Genomic DNA, 22,110 nt, shown 5'->3' with positions numbered 1-22,110 from the left:
AACATATCATATACATGTATATGTTTTTGGAATCAGGAACCGACAAGGAATAAGATGAAAGTGTTTTTAAATTGATTTGGACAATTTAATTTTGATAATAATTTTTATATATTTAATTTTCAGAGCTTGTTTTTAATCCGAATATAACATATTTATATGTTTTTGGAATCAGCAAATGATGGAGAATAAGATAAACGTAAATTTGGATCGTTTTATAAATTTTTATTTTTTTTTACAATTTTCCGATTTTTAATGACCAAAGTCATTAATTAATTTTTAAGCCACCAAGCTGAAATGCAATACCGAAGTCCGGGCTTCGTCGAAGATTACTTGACCAAAATTTCAACCAATTTGGTTGAAAAATGAGGGCGTGACAGTGCCGCCTCAACTTTCACGAAAAGCCGGATATGACGTCATCAAAGACATTTATCAAAAAAATGAAAAAAACGTTCGGGGATTTCATACCCAGGAACTCTCATGTCAAATTTCATAAAGATCGGTCCAGTAGTTTAGTCTGAATCGCTCTACACACACACACACACACACACACACACACACACACGCACAGACACACACACATACACCACACCCTCGTTTCGATTCCCCCTCGATGTTAAAATATTTAGTCAAAACTTGACTAAATATAAAAAGACAGTTTCTCTGTTCACACAACTTGCAGGGTTTTAGTTAATCGTGGAGATTACCATCCGGCTTGGGTCTTACAGCCAGGCTGAGACAGGATTTAGGTTTAAAGGGTTTGTGATTCGTTTGGGTCAAAAGCGAATATTGGAGAGAAGGAAAACCCCTGTGGGAGAAAATATGACACTTCAACGGTATATTTTCTTCAAATTCAGTTCCAACTTTTTGTATGACATGTCTTAAAAGGAGGGTTACTCCTCAGACAGAAATAGCTTTAATTCCTTTTCGCATATCCTGGTCGGGATTTTACATTAGATGCAAGCAACAAGAACAAGAAAGTGCTCAAGAAAAACAGACCCCGAAACTCTTGCTGTATGCAATGAGCTGAAACTGAGTATCGGTCGACAACTTCTGCTATCTTAGGCTAGGTTACGCGAAAAGTATGAACAAGTCGCGTAAAGCGAAAATACAATATTTAGTCAAGTAGCTGTCGAACTCACAGAATGAAACTGAACGCAATGCCATTTTTCAGCAAGACCGTATACTCGTAGCATCGTCAGTCCACCGCTCATGGCAAAGGCAGTGAAATTGACAAGAAGAGCGGGGTAGTAGTTGCGCTAAGAAGGATAGCACGCTTTTCTGTACCTCTCTTTGTTTTAACTTTCTGAGCGTGTTTTTAATCCAAACATATCATATCTATATGTTTTTGGAATCAGGAACCGACAAGGAATAAGATGAAAGTGGTTTTAAATTGATTTGGACAATTTAATTTTGATAATAATTTTTATATATTTAATTTTCAGAGCTTGTTTTTAATCCGAATATAACATATTTATATGTTTTTGGAATCAGCAAATGATGGAGAATAAGATGAACGTAAATTTGGATCGTTTTATAAATTTTTATTTTTTTTTACAATTTTCAGATTTTTAATGACCAAAGTCATTAATTAATTTTTAAGCCACCAAGCTGAAATGCAATACCGAAGTCCGGGCTTCGTCGAAGATTACTTGACCAAAATTTCAACCAATTTGGTTGAAAAATGAGGGCGTGACAGTGCCGCCTCAACTTTCACGAAAAGCCGGATATGACGTCATCAAAGACATTTATCAAAAAAATGAAAAAAACGTTCGGGGATTTCATACCCAGGAACTCTCATGTCAAATTTCATAAAGATCGGTCCAGTAGTTTAGTCTGAATCGCTCTACACACACACACACACACACACACACACAGACACACAGACACACAGACACACACACGCACATACACCACGACCCTCGTTTCGATTCCCCCTCGATGTTAAAATATTTAGTCAAAACTTGACTAAATATAAAAAGATGTGCAGCGACCGCGAGAGCCACACAGCAGTTTAAATATCTGAATATGATACCATATATACCTTATTCAGAAGTACATTAATTAAGGATGGGGATGGGGGTAGGATTGGTAGACGGGGAAGAGCGGGGGGAAAAAGGGGGGGGGGGTAAACATAGAGACTGAAATATGAAACTAAAAACTCGAGTCTGTCATTCTTTCAACTTGTTGTTCTCATTTATTCCACTTTTCCTTTTCTTGTTTTTGTCTTCCTATGGCCCCCCTAAAGCCAAAGCATGTATGCGGTCTCCAACAAGCTGGAAAGCGACCACTGGTGGTACGTTAGCACAGTTAGTTCGGTACATGCTACGTTTGCTGTTCCTGAGTCCTCTCCCTTTAAAGTAGCCATCGTCGTCTTATCTGTAAACTAGTACACACACTCACGCAAATAATTGCTTAACGACATACACATGTATACTTTTTTTCTGGCCGTAAACTCTCGAGTTGCTTCTCCCTGCAGCGCTCAAATACGTTCACCAAAAAATGGATAGTTAAAGCAAAACAGTACGATTCGATTAAAAACAAAATGTTTTGTCGATTTAACGTTCCTTAGTTGTTTTTTGTTTGTTTGGTTTTTTTATTTTTTTTTTTTTATTTTTTTTTTTTTAGGGGGGGGGTGTTTGTTGTTGTTGTTGTTGTTTTTGTTGTTGTTGTTGTTTTGGGGGGGGGTGGTTGGGCTGGTGCAGAGTCGTATAGATTTCAGGAAAGAAACAGCAATATAGGCAAAGCTAGGACCATTTATTAACTCGCAGTTTGCTTTGTTGTTGTTGTTGTTGTTGTTGTTGTTGTTGTTGTTGTTGTTGTTGTTGTTGTTGTTGTTGTTGGTTTGGGTTTGGGTTGTTTGTTTGTTTTTTCCGTTGATATTCGCCGTTTAACATAAGCTCGTAACATTTTTAATCAAACTTGAAAGGACAGTTATTACAAGCGATAATCTGACAGGCTCTTGACTGACTATTAGGGTTTAACGTCCTCTTTAACTGGTCTATATTGGGACAGGTATTGGTAATACGTTGAAGATATGGTGTGATACTTTGATTCGAACAAGCCCGCTGTGGCTGTCTTCTTCGACACACCAGCATTGGGTTTGTCTCGTCAAAGTATCGAAATACGATCATGATAATCGGAGACGAGAGATGATGCATGCGTGTACGTGTCTTTGTGTTTTCCAAGCCCTGAGACTTTCGCTGTGAACGTGGGATCTTTTCCGTGCGCATGTGTGCACACGGGGGTGTTCGGACACCGAAGAGAGTCTGCACAAAGTTGACTCCGAGAAATAAATCTCTCGCCGAACGTGGGGATCGAACCCACGCTGATAGCGACCAACTGGCTACAAAGCCAGCGCGCTACCAACTGAGCTACGTCCCCGCCCCGACAGGCTCTTATCTAAAAACACGCTGCAACCAAGCTTTATTGTCATGAATTGACACAAAAATCTGGACCGCCCAAGAAGATTCGACAATCGACGTTCTCCGAGGAAGGAAATTGATTCTATCTTGCCATGAGTTCAAGAAAAGATGGCCAAAGGTAGAAACCTCGCAGAAGTTCTAGCGAAACAGGCTGGAGATAAAAGTAAACGCCCATTTATCGCAGTGTGTTATTCAAGATTGTGGAGGAGAGCTCTTAGCCATGGTGAAATGTGTGACAACACCACCAGTGGTTGGCACTGAACAAGGAATTCAAGTTCTGAGTCTTTTTTCAGTTTTTGGCACGTATAGTAGGTGCGGCGGCTTTATTCAATGCTTGTGCCATCTTGGCGTACCACGTGTTTTCTAAATGAGTGCATTTACACAAAGTAAAATGCATTTCGTAAGCAATGCTTGTCATGGTTAGTGACCTGAAACTGTGAAGTCTCTTCAGTGTTATACTTCTACCCAACAAAGAGATCTGTGTAAAACTGAAAGCTCTCACAAACATACTACCAAGGTTTTTCTGCAAAACTCTGCCACTGAGTAAAACATACGGACGGATTTAGAGTTCACAGTGCCTATATTGCTGCTGAAGACGGTGCAAGATCCTATTTCACGAAAACACACACACACACGCACACGCACACACACACATACACCGTGCACACACACGCGCACGCACGCACGCACACACACACACACACACACACACACACACACACACACACACAACCAAAAACGCCCGTAAGTACGCACGCTCACGCACGCACTAACACATACATACATACACACATACACACACACAGACACTCACACACACACACACACACACTCACACACTAACCAACACACACACACACTAACACACATACACCCACACGCTAACACTAATACGCACTATAACACTAACACACACTAACACTAACACACACCAAAACACACGTTTTAAACTTCACACCAACACAAAGTTCTTCCGAAGTTACGGGACCTGCCTTTTACCTGCATGTTAAAAAGACGCGTGTTTGCGGAGACAACTTCACTTCCTGCCACCAGCGCGGCCAAGAAGCAGACATTTCCTGTGGTCTCGGTGGCCCTTTTTAGAGATAGAGTTAATGAGGCACGCGTCTGGCCGAGACTTCAAACATGACGACGTGTCTGCGGACAGTTGTCTCCCTTTGTTTTCACGCTCCTTGTCAAACAATCGTTGGGTAAGGCGCACACCTCTCACTTGTCTCCAAAAAAGGGAGGTCAGGTTTCTGGGCAAATATGAGATGCGCATTGACAAATTTTCTCTGATTGCATCATAAACATGGTGTACCTTTTGCACCAGATGGTGACAGGTGAGGTTGTTGACCCGTGATTTGTAAAAATGTAAAACATTTTACAAATTGCGGGGCACCATCGTGATTTGTAACACTTGTACAAATCACGGTGCGCGCAAATCACGGGGCGCGCCCCACAATTTGTAAAATGTTTTACAAATCACATAAATGCGCCCAATATTTACTTGTCATCTCGAAAGTCCAGGGATCTATTAGCTTGGCGGTAATTACAATGTTGAGAATTTTTTGGAGAACTCGTGTGCACATGTATGTGACGGACACACAAATCTGCGCTTATCACGCTTCGAAATCGAGTTAAAAAAAAAATAACATGTGCAGAGTTACTACCACCCTTTGATTTTCATATGGATTTTCGGCCTGGGATCCCTTTGTGGTTGACTGGGCTTTAAACAACAAATATTAATAATAATAAAAGGCATGTTTTACTTTGTTGAATGCGATTTTTTTTACATTTATACAAATCGTGGTTTTAGGTACGAAGTAATTTGTAAAATGTTTTTACATTTTTACAAATCACGGGTTAACAGAGGTTGATGACATTTTGGTTCATAATACTACCCTTACATTTCTTTTCCCACCAGACGCACTCGGAGGCTGGAGAGAAATGTACTCTGTTTAAATCTGAAACATACAACACTGCCCTGACTCTCTTCCCACACTGTGTTAAGAAAATTTTCTTCCCGACGCTTCCGTCATCTGCTTCAGGGGAAATTCAAAGAGGTTGGTGAAGCTATTTATCTCTATAAATGAAGTATTACGAAGTGTTGCACATCGAGATAGGTCAGGTTAGTTCTGTTAGTGTCTATACTTAATGCCAATGGGTTTTTCGGGTTTGTATTTCGCGTATTTTACCCGTGAATCGGCCGAATGACGGACCCGTCGCTGCACAGCTGCAAAGTTTGTCGCTTCGAGCGCAAAATCGTGAGGAAAACGCGTCTTGTAAGTAATGCTAATACATTCTACCAAAACCTAAACATGTCTGCACCAATCCTGCCAAGTGTCGTAGTTGTAGTCCCCCGCAAACAGCTGTAATCGTAAGAAGAATGTGATCATTCCTGCAGATTTGTGTGTCGTGCACCCGATTTGACCGAATTTTAGCGTGTCGTACACCCGCTGTGACGTTTTTCACGTCGTGACGTCCACCCGATGCTCACGTTCTGTGTCGTCTCTCCGATCGTGCACTTACCTTTTGCACATGACCTTGTTTGTTTGTATTCTGATCGTCTTGGAGTGATTTTTCAGGGACAACATGGATCAGGTCATGGAAGTTGTGGAAGAAGAAGAAGCGGAGTTATCCGCTGAATTTATGGATAGTTACCTGGACATAGTCCAAACTCCAGAAAAGGAGGCAAAGGTGACACCCAAAGAAACATCGACACCCAAAGAGAAATCGACATGTAAGTTATATTTTATTATTATGTAAGCCTGTGCAGGATCATGTTTATGGGCCGCTCACACGTGGATTCTTGCACACGTCGATTCTTGTCAAAATTCAGGTTTAGCGACAACAATGATGTAGCTGTAAACCTATTGAACTGACAGCTGAAAGCAGCGATTGGCTGCACCTCATGTCAATAGGTTATAGCTACAACATTGTTATCGTTTTTTGACAATAAGGATTAACGTGTGAGCCATCCATTACCACCAGTTGACTGTAGCTGTTGTCCGTGTGCAGGTATTGGCAACGCTTGATTATGATAATATGAAAGCGTACTGATCATGTTATAGTTATAGTTTTACAATGCAACAACGGACTATTGTACCTGAATAATGTTTATATACATTCGATCTGGTTAGACTAACACAAGCTTTTTGTATCTTGTTGTATGTGGACAGCTGCTGACGATGGTGCTGGGCCTTCGACAGAGAAGCCAAAGTCGCCCAAGAAGAAGAAGACACCCATGAAGAAGAAGATGGAGGCCTCGGCTGACAAGTCAGTGCACCAGTGCCACGAGTGTGGTAAAACTTACAAGCATTACTGCACCTTGTGGGCTCATCAGCGCTTTGATCATGCCATGGTGAAGGAAAAACAAATCATGAATGCACCATATGTGACAAAAAGTTCACACAAAAAATTGATCTGACGTCACACCGCAACGTGAAGCATGACAAGATTAAGCCTTATTCATGTGATTCATGCGGCAGATCTTATGCAAGTCCTAAAAGCTTGTACCCCTCAAAGCATGTGTGCAAAGGGAAACCAAAAGAGGTGGCCTGCACCCAGTGTGGCAAGACCTTTGCACTAAAAAGGTTTCTGAGTGACCATGTCCGTTACCATCACACACGGGCAGGGTGTTCTTGTAAGGTGTGTTTTGCACACTTCAAGCACCGTGAACAGCTACGCCGCCATGTGGCGAAAGGCTGTCCAATGTCTGCATCTACTTGAGTATGCACCTTTAAATGACCTTGACCTTCAGGTGATATTAAAAGTCAAACAACTGAACTGGCAATGACACCATACATTCAGAACTATTTTACACATGTTTGTACCCAAAATACACCACATGACCTTGACTCCAGGTCAAGGTCACACAAGACATGGCTATCAATTCAACAGATAGGAAGCACATTGGTGTTTATTGGCACTTTCTACCAAGAGACATTGTCATTTAGTGGTAAAGTCACGTTTTGGACACATTTCAGAGGGGTCAAAATGACCTTGACCTTGAAGCAAGGTCAACCAAACTGGTATCAAAAGATAGGGCTCACTATGCCCTATATACCACTTGTAGCTCGGGTCGACATTTTCAAAAACTTGGGAGAAAATTGGAAAAATGTGAAAAATAACTGTTTTTAAAGGCCCGTGACCTTGACCTTGAAGCAAGGTCAAGTCACTATGTATGTTTTTTTAAGGTCTTGTCATCATACACCATCATGCCACATTTGGCGCTGATAGACTTCATAGCGGCTGAGAAAAAATCCAACGTTTAAGTTTTTGGGACAGACGGCCGGACGGAGGGACGGACGACTAGGCTGAGTACATAGACTCACTTTTGCTTCGCATGTGAGTCAAAAATCTCTTTGTTTATAATCAGTGTAACTTCTGTAAGATGTTTAAAGATCCATTTGGACAGGGGCATACCAGCTACCTGCATCGCACAGTGCAGTGTATCTACCCTAGACTGTCATGTCAACCCAACTGTGGGGCCTGGATGGAAGATAACTTTATTCCTGCCCCAACACCCCTTTGCAATGGTTGAAAGGTAAGCGAGACTAAGAGTACTTACCGTACCAAGGTGTCTTTATCCTCATTGGTGGTAAGATCCGGCTATTGTCATCTCCATGACTGTGTCTGAAAATGACTCCATGCCAGTCAGAATACAAAAGAACAAAGTTATACATGTAATTCGTGTTTATGTATGGGGGATGACACAATGTAACAAGTGAGAAAGGTCATGTGCAAAAGGTAAGTGCACGATCGGAGAGACGACACAGAACGTGAGCATCGGGTGGACGTCACGACGTGAAAAACGTCACAGCGGGTGTACGACACGCTAAAATTCGGCCAAATCGGGTGCACGACACACAAATCTGCAGGAATGATCACATTCTTCTTACGATTACAGCTGTTTGCGGGGGACTACAACTACGACACTTGGCAGGATTGGTGCAGACATGTTTAGGTTTTGGTAGAATGTATTAGCATTACTTACAAGACGCGTTTTCCTCACGATTTTGCGCTCGAAGCGACAAACTTTGCAGCTGTGCAGCGACGGGTCCGTCATTCGGCCGATTCACGGGTAAAATACGCGAAATACAAACCCGAAAAACCCATTGGCATTAAGTATAGACACTAACAGAACTAACCTGACCTATCTCGATGTGCAACACTTCGTAATACTTCATTTATAGAGATAAATAGCTTCACCAACCTCTTTGAATTTCCCCTGAAGCAGATGACGGAAGCGTCGGGAAGAAAATTTTCTTAACACAGTGTGGGAAGAGAGTCATGGGTGTGCACAAGCAGCTAACGTTTCAAAATTAAGAATCATAAAAACAAGTTAGGATAGTAATTGGAACGTGCAATCCTCGTACGTCTTCATTTTGGTATTTGAACTGGGCAGACAAACAAAAATAATACTCAGATAATGAACATAAAATGACAGTCAACCAGTTTGTTGTCGTTTCTTCTATCTTCTTATCTCATTATTAATTGTTTGTTCTTTCATTTCCCAGACCACTAGAACGACCTACTAGTACATTTTTCGTTTTTGCAATAGCTGAATGTTCAATTCACTAACCTTTCTTTTCTTCCTTTTCACATTAAGTCAAGTTTTGACTAAATGATTTAACATAGACTGGGAATCGAGAAGAGGGTGGTGGTGTATGTGTGTGCGTGTGTGTGTGTGTGTGTGTGTGTGTGTGTGTGTGTGTGTGTGTGTGTGTGTGTGTGTGTGTGTGTGTGTGAGTGTGTGTGTGTGTGTGTGTGTGTGTGTGTGTGTAGCTGTTCCGAGGAAACTACTGGACCAATCTTCACGAAACTTCACATGAGAGTTCCTGGTTATGATATCCTCGGGAAAAATTCTCTTTTTTTGAATAAAAGTTTTTTATGACGTCATATCCGGCTTTTAGAGAAATTTGAGGCGGCACTATCACGCCCTCATTCTTCGATCAAATTAATTGACATTTTGGTCTTGAAAGCAATTTTCGACGAACCTCGGACCATGGGATTGCATTTCAGCGTGGAAGCTAAATAATTGATTAATGAGTTTGGTCATTAACATTCTCAAAATGTTGATAAACATTCAAATTGTAGCAATCGATCCAAAAATAAACTTATCTTATTCTTTATCATTTCCTGATTCCATAAACATATAGATATATTCTGTTTGGATTAAAAACAAGCTCAGAAAGTTAAAAACAATGCAGAAAAGCGCGCTTACCTATAAAGCTCTGTACGCCACTGCGCTATACTTGCTTGTCACTTCAAGCGAATGCGGGCCGCTACGTTTTGCACGTGAATGTCAGCGATTTCAGTCTCGGTCGCGGGTTATCTTCTTTTTCATGAAATGCAGTGCGTTCAGTATCATTCTGTGAGTTTGACAGATTGACTAAATGTATTAATTTTGCTTCACGCGCCTTTTTCAATCTTTTTTGAGAAAGTAGATAAGGATAAGATGGGAAAAGCAAGCTGCCATGCAGATTAGAATTGACTCGTAACTGTTGTTGTATTACTTGATTTGAGTGGTTGTTAGAGAGAACAAAGAAAAGAAAATCAGCCTATAACATAATTTTATTAACAGTGATGATTTTTTTTATTGAACAAAATGTGAACAGCACTCACGTTGGCTTCAGTTATTATTCGGGTCATTGTTTGAGAACACAACAATAACAAAACAAAAGCTCCACAAACGAAAGCTGCTGTTTGAAAACAGCATGTTGTCTGTGGGTCTCGGTATCGCTAACATCACGTCTTCACAAGTTAGTATTCTCCTCCTCCTCCTCCTCCTCCTTGTCCTCTCCCTCTCCCTCTCCCCCCTCCCCCCCCCCTCTCCCTCCTCCTACGTCTTTCTCACCATCACGGTTTCTTTTCCTTCGTTGTGTCTCCCTCGTGTGTGTCCGTGTGATACCTCCAACTTATGTTTTAATTACGAAGCAGATTAATCAAGGATTTACAAACCTGAAGCAGAATATTTTTCTTAAGGAGTAAATGTAAACTAACTGCAGATATCAAAATCAGAAACTGTAAAGATCGAAAAAATGTACCTTTTAGTTTGTGTTGTTCGCAATTTAAAGGATCAAAATAACAAACAATACATGATATTACATTCGTGAACACAACCCATATTTTAAGTGTTATAACTGATTTCATGACCTGGGCCATAAAAGCTCGGATGGTTTCGCATTTTACACAAATAACTTCTTTTGATATTTCTTCGATATAAACGGCATCTTTTCAAACGAAAGACCAATTGACACATACATGTATTTCTCGTCTATGTATTTATATTTGGTAACGAGTATTTAGACCTAAAGCATTAGTAATGAATGAATGGATGGATGGATGAATACATGAACGGTTGGACAAACGGCCGGACGGGCAGACGCATAGCCTTGTGTTTGGAGCGTGCGTGGGTGGAGCAATGTGTGGATGGCTTCTCGGAACTATTGCTTGTCAAACACAAATAAAAGGGACATTTCCACAGCAAAAAAAAACACACACAATAATTTCTGTTTTGATACATACACAGGCAAAAGTATTTAGTTAAGCTACTGTGTGTCTTATAATGCAAATGTTCTCAGAGGACCAGAGCATGTTATCGCCAGAAGTCAGAAAGGGTCCATGACTGCTGTGGTCTGAAAGCTCAGCGAACTCATGGACACCCTGTCGTCTCAAACAACTAATGGCGTCCCCGCCCGCAAAGCCATGCATGTCCAGTGCAGCCGAGAGAAGAAAAAAAACCGTTGTCGTGTCTCAAACACATCCACAAAAAGCTGACCAGTCAACAAGTCAGCAGGTCAGAGAGGACAGGCCACAGACAGCAAAGGGGAAGGACAGAGAGCAAGCGCTTTGAGTTTTTGTACCAAAAACTGTTTCTCACTTTTGAGGGCGACTGCGCTTTTCCCCTTTTCCAAACGCCGTCTGTTGGGTGAAGAGCGTTTTGTGAGCAATCCGGCCTGATGGTCATTCCGTCGCTGCTGCCTGTTCCACCTGCACAAAACTGAGGAGATGTATGGAGCAGAACAGCGTGTATGGCTGCGTGATTCGTTTGTGTCAACCCGCGTTCGTCGGTCTACTGGAGATGCGCTGGAATATGAAAGGAGGGGCTTACAGTGATCCTAGCGCCACTAGCTTTCGGTGCCGAGTTAGGGAGTCTGCGTCAGAAGGGGGAGTGCATTCCCTACTCGTATAAAACTCCCTGTCTCCAAACAAAGTGGTCAAGAACCAGGAAAGACTGCATCGGAGACTGAGACATCGCAGTTCTTGTCCTGAACGCCGTACCGATTACTAATTATTACCCGAGACTTGCGAAATAGCAGACTGAATTTTCATTTTTTTATATATATTTCTCAAGTTATCATAGGTTTATGTATCCTTCGTTGTGAGATATTCTCCGATACCTTAATCTGTGAGTGGAAAGGGACATAGAATAAAATATGAGTGTAGTGAAAGGACGATTTTTTCCTTGACAACTAAGAACAACAAAAGTCCCGTGTAGCTTAAGCGTCAGTACTTACGTTCAGCATAATCGTTGCAACAGCCGAATTCTAGAACTCCTCTCAAGTTCCTGGACTGTTTCTGCAAACATAGCTCATTGGGTCATCGTTACCCTGTCTGAGCACTCGGTTATTCTTCTCTTCGAGGGGGGACCTCGTGCACACATAATTAGCGGCATAAAGGTCTACACATCAGTCAAAATGCAAAGAAAATTCAGGTATGTATCTTCTTTTATCATCATCATTATCATTCAGTAATGTTCTTAGTGATTCTCGAAATTATTCTTTGCATGATTGCAAATTTAATCATTTTCACAAATGTTCGTATACCCTTTTGTGGACTTCGTCGCAAACCTTACGTGGCAGAGAAATCCTGAAAAGTCTTACGTGAGCGATGGCTTAATGATCAATAGATAAATAAAAATTCAACCGTATTGAACAAAATGTCCTACGTTTTTCTTTATGCCTGGCTTAATTATTAAGATGCGCGTTTTGTTTTTTCTCCCAAATATGAAAGCTTTGCGGGTCGTTGAACTATCTTTGGAAGTACGTAGCAGCTGCTTTTGAAAAAGCAATCAACTGGGCAAAAACCAATTAAGCGCTGGTACCGATTCATTGAAGTTGATAGTCGTCTGAAAATTCAACTTATTCGAACCAGGGCATGGGTCCCACCCACCACAGCACTTTCCCGTTTGCACAACCCCAGGCATAGTTTCTTGTTCACAGTGGCAATAACAGTTTTCGGCCATCTTTTCGTTACAAACAGCACCCCGCAGAACCTGGTCTTCCTGGCATCGGCCTGCCTGGCTGTGTGGATGCTGGTGATGGTCGCCACAGCAACGGGACAGGAGGAAGACACTTTTGGGGCTGACCCGGGGTGCAAGGACCCCTGGACAACAGAGTGGACACGTGACGGACAGGACTGTGCCAAGGTCCACTTCTGCGTCCAGGTCCGGTTTTTGTCATGCCAGTTTCTTTGGCACTTATGTAGAGATTTTACTTCATAGACTGCACGGCTGGATCTTAAGGGAGTTCCTGGGATCAGGTGCACGAAAAAGTTACCACCCCAACGGGAGCCAGCCGCGGGGTCGGATTGGTTCAAACTGAGGTGTGTGTGATTTCAACCAATCCGGCTCCGTGGTGGTAACTTTCTCGTGCACCTCAGCCCCCCCCCCCCCCCCTTCTTTATCTGGGAAACGTACCAGTATTTTTTTCTGAAGGATAGACCAACATAGCCCTTTCAAATGCTAAATTTCAACAGCTTAGCATGGAAGGGAGGGGGGGGCTTACCGCCAGACCCACTACCTGGCCAGTCACTGTTCCCCTGTCTAGTTAGAGAAGTCCCTCCCTCATACACTAGGTCCAGACTTTGGCTGTCTATCTAGTCCTTGACTGTCGATGTGAATCATATTATTGTGGGATGGACAATGCCCTGGTCTGTTTTTTTCCTATTTTTCCCCCATGTGATGCTGGTCGTCTGAAATGTCGACTGGCACGGATCTGTTCAGGACACGTTTTAAATATCATCATTTAAATGCTTTCAACATTTGAAAATTACCTGCAGGCGCTGAACAATTTGAAACAATTTTATTTCACTGGAAAGGCTTTGGAGAGAGCCAACCAACGACCGTTGCCTGATGTTCGTTTCTCTAAGCCCTACTAGATATTTATTTGGCTGGGCTTTTCTCGACAGTTGCAACTGCCATGCCATACACTCACAAGCGCATCGCAGCATGCGAGTACTGCATCCTGCACTTATTTATTGTATGTGTGGCTGCCTGTCTGGCTGGCTGGCTGGCTGTCTGTCTGTCTGTATGTCTGTCTGTCTGTCTGTCTGTCTGCTGGTTGGTCGGCCGGTGTAACGCGTTCAGCTTTACCCCGGCATTCTGCTTTATGATTCGTTATATGCTCGAGACTGAAATGTTGTGTCCTGGCCAAATTAAACAAGTACACTTATTTAAAGAAGAAAAGCATGTCAGTTTCTTGCAAATGAAGGAAATTGGTGGTGAAATTTAATAGAGGGTGGTCCGAATTGTTGATCAAGCCCTGTTTTTCACAGATCACAATTAGTTCAGTTTTGGATGGACTACTTGCTCAATTGCTAATTTTCTTATTTCTTATCTTATTTTCCAGGGCAAGCGGTATTGGACGATCCAATGTAACGATACCAGGATCTGGTCTAATGTGGGTCACGCATGCGTAGAGCCTATGTCACAGTGGGACGACTGTAACCAGGTGATGACGACACCAATGATCAGTAAGTCACGTGATGTCGCCTCAGACTTTTGTCAGTTGCACGAGAGAAAAAATTGTAAACGTGTTACCCTTACGACTGTGATTAGTTGGTTTCCAATGTCCGTTATTTGCGTCTTACACACCAAGCTACTTTGATAACTCTAAGCTGTAGTGTCGTTTTTGAAGTGTGCTACTCAGAGACTAAAACGAAGGTTCTGATTAAGAAGTCGAATTGAGTCAAACAAATAATCAATTTGAAATCAAGCTTCGTGGCCACTGCTTGTCAAGTCTAATTACAAATATGTTTCTTCTGTTTTCTAAATCGTGTTTTCTTCAAGTGGAAACACGGTGTTTTCTTCTCGTAGAAGGGATGTGTGAGTTCGCATACACTGATGTGTTTGAGCAAGAGAATGAATTTTATAATTGTTTATATTAAGTTGTTATTTCGTGTCAGTATCAACAAGTAACGCACAGTGGCAGAAGAACGAAAGACCAAATTCATACATTTACATTCAGTGATCTTTTTTTTACAGACGACGAGAGATGCGACTTGAACCCTAGCGGAAATAACCCCGACCCGAACAACTGTGCCCAGTTCCTCGCCTGCAACAACCGGACAGTGGTGGCCACCATGAACTGTCCGGAGAACACACTCTTCAGCACGCGCAACAACACGTGCGAGCTCAGCTTCCTCGTGGCCGAAGAGTGCACAGGCCGCAACATCCCAGACCACATCGTTATCAGTAAGTACGAGGGGTGGTCGGAATGGTTGTGTTGGTTTGTTAAAGAGTGCAGTGAGCACAACATTCTCGGTCTCATCCACGACTTGCAGGACCACGTGATAGAGCATAATTCACAGGCCCTAGGCCTAGGTGAATGTCATATTTTGGGGGCCGGGGGAAGGGGGGGGGGGTCATTCCGGTCGAAAACACGTGGAGTTGTCACGTGAAAACGTCTCTACAACATGGATTGCTTTGAAAGACTGAACTTCGTAGCCCAGCTGCAGCTACTCACTTGCCCAAACTTAATCCTCAATGAAACGTTCTCAAAGCAAATTATCACAATGCTAAATCGCGTGGGATAATATGTTTCCCTTTCTATCGATTTTTACATTTAGTCAAGTTTTGACTAAATGTTTTAACATAGAGGGGGGAATCGAGACGAGGGTCGTGGTGTATGTGTGTCTGTCTTTCTGTCTGTCTGTATGTGTGTGTAGAGCGATTCAGACTAAACTACTGGACCGATCTTTATGAAATTTGACATGAGAGTTCCTGGGTATGATATCCTCAGACCTATTTTTCATTTTTTTGATAAATGTCTTTGATGACGTCATATCCGGCTTTTCGTGAAAGTTGAGGCGGCACTGTCACGCTCTCATTTTTCAACCAAATTGGTTGAAATTTTGGTCAAGTAATCTCCGACAAAGCCCGGACTTCGGTATTGCATTTCAGCTTGGTGGCTTAAAAATTAATTAATGACTTTGGTCATTAAAAATCTGAAAATTGTAAAAAAAAAAAAGTTTTTTATAAAACGATCCAAATTTACGTTCATCTTATTCTCCATCATTTTCTGATTCCAAAAACATATAAATATGTTATATTTGGATGAAAAACAAGCTCTGAAAATAAACAAATATAAAAATTATTATCAAAATTAAATTGTCGAAATCAATTTAAAAACACTTTCATCTTATTCCTTGTCGGTTCCTGATTCCAAAAACATATAGATATGATATGTTTGGATTGAAAACACGCTCAGAAAGTTAAAACGAAGAGAGATACAGAAAAGCGTGCTATCCTTCTCAGCGCAACTACTACCCCGCTCTTCTTGTCAATTTCACTGCCTTTGCCATGAGCGGTGGACTGACGATGCTACGAGTATACGGTCTTGCTGCGTTGCATTGCGTTCAGTTTCATTCTGTGAGTTCGACAGCTACTTGACTAAATGTTGTATTTTCGCCTTAGGCCAAAAAAAATAATAGGTGTGGTTACGGTAACATAGCCAAAAAAAATAGGGTAGGAAGGTAGGCAATCACTTTTTTTTTTGTTTTTACTTTTTTTTCTAATGTGTACAAATTAAACCTACTTGACAGGGAAATAAGTGTGCGACTCGGGCGCTTTCGCTTTCATTGCGTTTTCTGCACTCGTTTACTTGGGGTTTTTTGGTATTTTTTTGACAAATGTAATAAAAAGTTATAGGATCGGCCCCCAAAAATAGGGTAGGTCGGGTTACCGTAACCACACCTATTTTTTTTTTAGGCCTTACGCGCCTTGTTTTTGTCTGCGAGAGAGCGACAGATTCACGATGACTTTTAGCTGAGAAGAAATGACTAAAGGATACATTTGACGCGACTGTGACGACATTTTTCTAAATCCGTTGCTAAAAGAGCTGTGGAGACCGGAAGCTTAGTACGAGGGGTTAGTCAATAAGTTTGCGTTGGACTATTGTTTGAAGAGTGCACAAACCACATTATCTTTAGTCACAGTATAAAAAAACAAGAAAGGTAGGTTGTTGGAACGTTTGTTATTGACAAAACAATACATTCACAAATATATCGACCCAACGGTCTTTTAAGTGCACAGACAAACAATTAATAACGAAAACTTATCTGGCTGATTTTTTCTTCCGCCTGCCACGAAGCCGCAAGCGAATGAATGATATCACAGTGTTATCAGTAAGTTCGAGTGGTGGTCACAACGTTAATCTTGGACGTGCAGTTGAGTCTGATGTTACGATACCTTTCGAATGCCATCACCACAAACTTCCCAGACACATGGAGTTGGTTTATTTGTTAATCTGTTATGCTTACATCCTGGAGCTCATTAGATAAACCAGTGAGATAGTTTTCATTTTCAGTGCAAATCATTCACTAAAATCTGTAAAAATTAGTTTTGAACTTTTGGAAAATTGACGGGGGAAAAGACTGACTGACTGACTAATTGATTTGTATGTCCTCTTGGGTCCAATTGGCCTATCTTGGGACAGAGGGTAAATGTTTACCATACGCGTGAGCCTCAAAACGTTTTGACTGCAAAAGCAGACTTTTAACCGACTTGTTATTATTTTCAGCTACGGCAAGTCCGATCGTCGACAAGCCTTGTATGGGGACGAGCAACGGCGACGTGGCTGACCCCACACACTGTGGCCGTTTCTACAAGTGTAACTATGGCCGCGTGGTGGCCAGGATCAAGTGTCCGGCCAACTCCGCCTTCAACGAAGAGGATAAGAAATGCGACTGGAGAGCCGCTGTAGAGTGCGGAGACCGCCCCATGCGGTCTAAGTAATCGTGCATATTTCTGTCCCTGCAAAGTTTAGTGAAAAGGAGTTAATTTTAAGGTCAGAATTACATGGGATAAGATAGGATTTTAGATATGCGACTGAAGAGATGCTGAGGAATTCAGAACCGCCCTATGCTGTGTAGATAATTTTGAATATTTCTGTCTTTGCCCAATTAAGTGAAAAAAGCTAATTTTCACATTTCAAAGTATGTGTCCATATGAAATGATGCTCTTACATTTGAAGGACAGTACACATGTGTGTACATTTGACAAGGGAATCAGAGTTTACTTCTGGAAGGCCTACTAACAAACTTGTTGGTGACTCCAAAACTTATACACTTTAATTTATTTACATTCTCGAGTTTCGGCTTCAAATGCATTGTGGTGTTAATGGAAAGTGTTTTGACAATGACGATAAGACTCTATTTTCCTTGAGATAACAAAAAATGAAAGTGCGCTAGGTACATGGTCAGTTTTTGCATTGTGCACCTGAATCAGATGTTGTTTTGTTGTTGTTGTTGTTGTTGTTGTTGTTGTTGTTGTTGTTGTTGTTGTTGTTGTTGATTGTTTGTTTTGTTGTTTATTTGTACTTTTTCAAAGTGTATTGCAGGTGTTCAATGCTACCGATTCTCTCTTTGTCTTAAGAAGATTTATTAATGGTAGAATTTAGCTCGGGTTTGTTTTTTTCACAGGCGTCTGCTTTATGGTCTGATGTGCCTGAAATATGCAAAAAGCAGTTCCATATTCCATACATCTATTTCAGTTTAGCAAGTATTTTAACGTTGCCTTTCTTGTGTTCGCCGGGCTGGTACAAGAGACTTGGTTTGCATTCAACGGTTTGGTGTTCAAGTCTATGTGTTTGTACTTTTTCGGAGACCGTTCACAAAAGTTTCCTTGAACCCTAGCTTGTTCAGTCCAGTAACGGTGTGTTAATCATAATCTGCATTTGTGTGATTTTAAGCTTTTCAATGTTCAAAATAAAACAATAGTAAACTCTTATAACAACACCCACACTATCACACACTCATTGACACACACACACGCGCGCGCGCGCGCACGCACGCACGCACAAACTTGCACGCACGCAACGAAGAAGAAGAAGAAGAAGAAGAAGAAGAAGTCTTAGATTTTTTTTCTCCGAGAAGACATTGACTGGACATGATATGAATTGTCATGAATTGGTGAGTTTCAAAAACAAAAAAAAAGCCACGTAAAAAAAGCCAAATCAGCTGGACAGAGATAGAAAGTCTCCAGCTTCCTCAAGATAGTAAGTACCACGTTACACACGCTTAATTCTTGCTTTTTAGATACGATTCAGTATTGTTTCTGTTCTTTTCGAATGATTCATGTCGTTTTTATTCTTTCTTAATTCTGCTTGGTCCGTTTGCTTTCTTCTTTTTGTTACTTTACGACCTTGTCAGCCGTCTTGTGCCTTGTCAGCCGTCTTGTGCCTTGTCAGCCGTCTTGTGCCTTGTCAGCCGTCTTGTGCCTTGTCACAGCCGTCTTGTGCCTTGTCAGCCGTCTTGTGCCTTGTCAGCCGTCTTGTGCCTTGTCAGCCGTCTTGTGCCTTGTCAGCCGTCTTGTGCCTTGCATAACCCCTCACTCGGAGCAGCATAAATCTGTCGCGAATGTTCGTTTCTCTCACTGATTTGACTGCAAAGTGTGTGACTGATTTGAGCAGCGGTGACTGTTTCAAGCCGGTGTGTACTTATGTATGTGAGCTTTTTGTCTTGTTCACCGTTTTCGGAGATATGAGAGTGAATGAAGTTTTTGAAATGCAAAATTGCTGTAAATAAACTTTTCTTACAACGAAAACAGGACAATTGTGATTGGTGTTATGATAATATGGCAGTGCGACATACACACTCTCTCTGTCTGTCTGTCTCTCTCTCTTTGTTATGTCTGTCCCTCTAACTCTCTCTGTGTCTCCCTGTGTCTGTCTGTCTGTCTGTCTGTCTCTCTCTCTCTCTCTCTCTCTCTCTCTCTCTCTCTCTCTTTCTCTCTCTCTCTCTTGCCTTTGTACCTACAGTCTGACTCTGTGGAGTGTCATATACTAGCAGATGATACGACCTTACACGCAACAGGGAAAAGCCCAGCACAAATTCAAGACAAACTGAAACAGAGCCTAAACGATGTTTCTGAGTGGTGTTCTGCAAATCGTATGCTCATTAATCCAGTTAAAACAAAGTCTATGATAATCAGCACTCGCCAAAAACATCAACTTTCAGAAATGACTCTGAGTCTTTTCATAAATGCGCACTTCATTGAGCAAGTAGCTGAGCACCGTTTATTGGGACAAGTTGTTGATAATCATCTCAGATGGCAGACTCACATCAATGAAATCTGCAAGAAAATTGGTAAAAAAAAACTGTTTCTTTGATTAAAATTACAATGCATTATTAATCTGGACACAAGAAACCTCTTTTACAATGCCCACATACAAAAAATATTGATTATGCTTCCATTGTCTGCGACGGGTGTAGTAAGGTTCACTTGAAGAGGCTGAACTCGCTCCAGCGTAGAGCTGCTAAACTAGTTCTGCCCGGTCCATCTCTTTCTACAAAGGAAAAGTTGAAAAGTATTGGGATGTTAAGCTTATAGAAGCAGCTTTTATATAAAATCAGGAAGCCCTAACCTATCTTATACAACTCTTCAAATCATATCCGTCATATTATTCGAGCACTAGAAATAACATTTTCTTGCCAAGCCCCCGCATTGTGTCATTATCTTCTTTTAAAGGCCAGCTCTGAAAGCACCTCTCTAACGACTAAGTCGGTGTACATTGTGTGGGAGTTTGTGTGAGGATGCGTGAATGCAAGAGTGTATATATTATGCTTCCATTAAAGCCCCAGTCCGTCCCAAATGGTTTACAGAACGATTCAAATCTTCTCATGAAAAAAGCAGTTCTAACCTTATCGAACACACTCGCAATAGTATTTAATAACATTAAATGACACAGTTCGTTTGAATGGCTATTTGGCTCGCGTAAACCACACACCTGTTTTCGTGGTTTATCTAACCCCTGAGCCATCGTGAACCCGTGTGATCCACTTTCCTTGTTTTTCACAATTTAGTAGTCCGTTAGTGATTTGAATGCTACTTGCAGTATCTGCAATAGCACGTTGTTGTGTACCTCTGAATCTAAAACGCAACAAACGGATGCGATTCACACGAACTGAGCGGTGGCGGTTGACCGTTCAAAGAAACTGGCGACATGCAGAACATTCGTCTGCTACGAGAAACACGTTTTGCAATTTGCGGGACACGCTTCCGGGCTATCTTTTTTTAAACTTTCAAAACTTCGAGTTGTACTGATCTTGTCTTGATGAAAAAAAGAATTCTTTTATGATTTAAGAATATTTGTGTAACAAGCTGTCAATTTATTCTTTAAATTACGTAAAAATAAATTTGTTGACAATTGCTGGCTCTTTACGGGGGGCACCTAGGATGTTCTCAAGCGGTAAATGTTTAAACGAAAGGGTGTTTGTACTGTGTGTAAACGCCTGACAGTTTCTGTGATGGTGTACGGGAAGCTGAGTGTGCCTTTAACCAACACCATTTTTGTTTTTCTTTTCCGTACCTGATTGTGTTCCACTGACATTATTGTTGATGACATTTTGTTTGTCTGTTTGTTTGCAATCAAGTGTGTGTGTGTGTGTGTGTGTGTGTGTGTGTGTGTGTGTGTGTGTGTGTGTGTGTGTGTGTGTGTGTGTGTGTGTGTGTGTGTGATCGAGTGAGTGTGTGTGTTTGTGTGTGTGTGTGTGTGTGTGTGTGTGTGTGTGTGTGTGTGTGTGTGTTATTCTTTTTCTTTTTTTTTCGTTTCATGTGTGTACAGTAGTAGCTAGGGACTAGTTGTATCACATACTTTAAAACTGACGATTTCATCTTGACAAAAGTCAATGTGTGCAATCGATGGCAGGATTGTCAGTGTGTGAATCTGACGCCCGGATATGTCTGTTGAAGTTCCGATTGATAAGTAACCATGATAACTGCTGCATCCGCATGACACGCTATTCTAAGATACCAAGACCCGGGCCAGCACCATTAAGGACGGAAAACTGCAATTGGAATGTTTCCTATTGGAGCTATATTAGCTCTGCGGGAAATACAATGTATCGATTGGAGATTGGATTTCCCTTCTTTGAGTCATGTGACGTCAGAGGCCGACAAAACTTTATAATTTGGCTTTTCAGGTTGACCGAAACTTCAAAGGAACTACTTACTTCATATTTGGGACACGCGGATTAACCCACAGATCAAAACACACGTCTGCCAAACTGTAAAAATGAAGCGATTTGCAGATCTATCTCGGGAAGAAATTGAAAACAAAAGACGACTTTTAACTCCGACCACAACGCAAAAGGCTACAACATCAGCTGCCAAAGTGTTTCGGGATTATCTTGCTGAAAAAGGAAAGCCGGTCAGTTTTGAACAGTATGAAACAAGTCGCGTAAGGCGAAAATACAATATTTAGTCAAGTAGCTGTCGAACTCACAGAATGAAACTGAACGCAATGCCATTTTACTCGTAGCATCGTCAGGCCACCGCTCATGGCAAAGGCAGTGAAATTGACAAAAAGAGCGGGGTAGTAGTTGCGCTAAGAAGGATAGCACGCTTTTCTGTACCTCTCTTTGTTTTAACTTTCTGAGCGTGTTTTTAATCCAAACATATCAT

General features: G+C 41.5%; 2 protein-coding genes across 2 annotated transcripts; both read left to right on the top strand.

Moving 5' to 3' along the window:
- The first annotated feature begins 5,542 nt into the window (after positions 1-5,542).
- LOC138978605 (uncharacterized) lies at positions 5,543-7,202 on the top strand. Its single transcript, XM_070351370.1, has 2 exons — positions 5,543-6,162; positions 6,602-7,202. Exons 1-2 carry the CDS (start codon positions 6,015-6,017, stop codon positions 6,847-6,849), a joined length of 396 nt encoding a protein of 131 aa, XP_070207471.1. The 5' UTR covers positions 5,543-6,014; the 3' UTR covers positions 6,850-7,202.
- A 4,346-nt stretch (positions 7,203-11,548) lies between these two features.
- LOC138978597 (peritrophin-1-like) lies at positions 11,549-18,904 on the top strand. Its single transcript, XM_070351361.1, has 5 exons — positions 11,549-12,141; positions 12,690-12,873; positions 14,057-14,180; positions 14,692-14,901; positions 17,228-18,904. The coding sequence occupies exons 1-5, from the start codon at positions 12,125-12,127 to the stop codon at positions 17,440-17,442; spliced, it is 750 nt and encodes a 249-aa protein (XP_070207462.1). The 5' UTR covers positions 11,549-12,124; the 3' UTR covers positions 17,443-18,904.
- Positions 18,905-22,110: the final 3,206 nt, after the last annotated feature.

The sequence above is a fragment of the Littorina saxatilis genome, linkage group LG1 (genome assembly GCF_037325665.1).
Source record: "Littorina saxatilis isolate snail1 linkage group LG1, US_GU_Lsax_2.0, whole genome shotgun sequence".
NCBI lineage: Eukaryota > Metazoa > Mollusca > Gastropoda > Littorinimorpha > Littorinidae > Littorina > Littorina saxatilis.
This window is presented reverse-complemented; position numbering and strand designations above follow the sequence as displayed.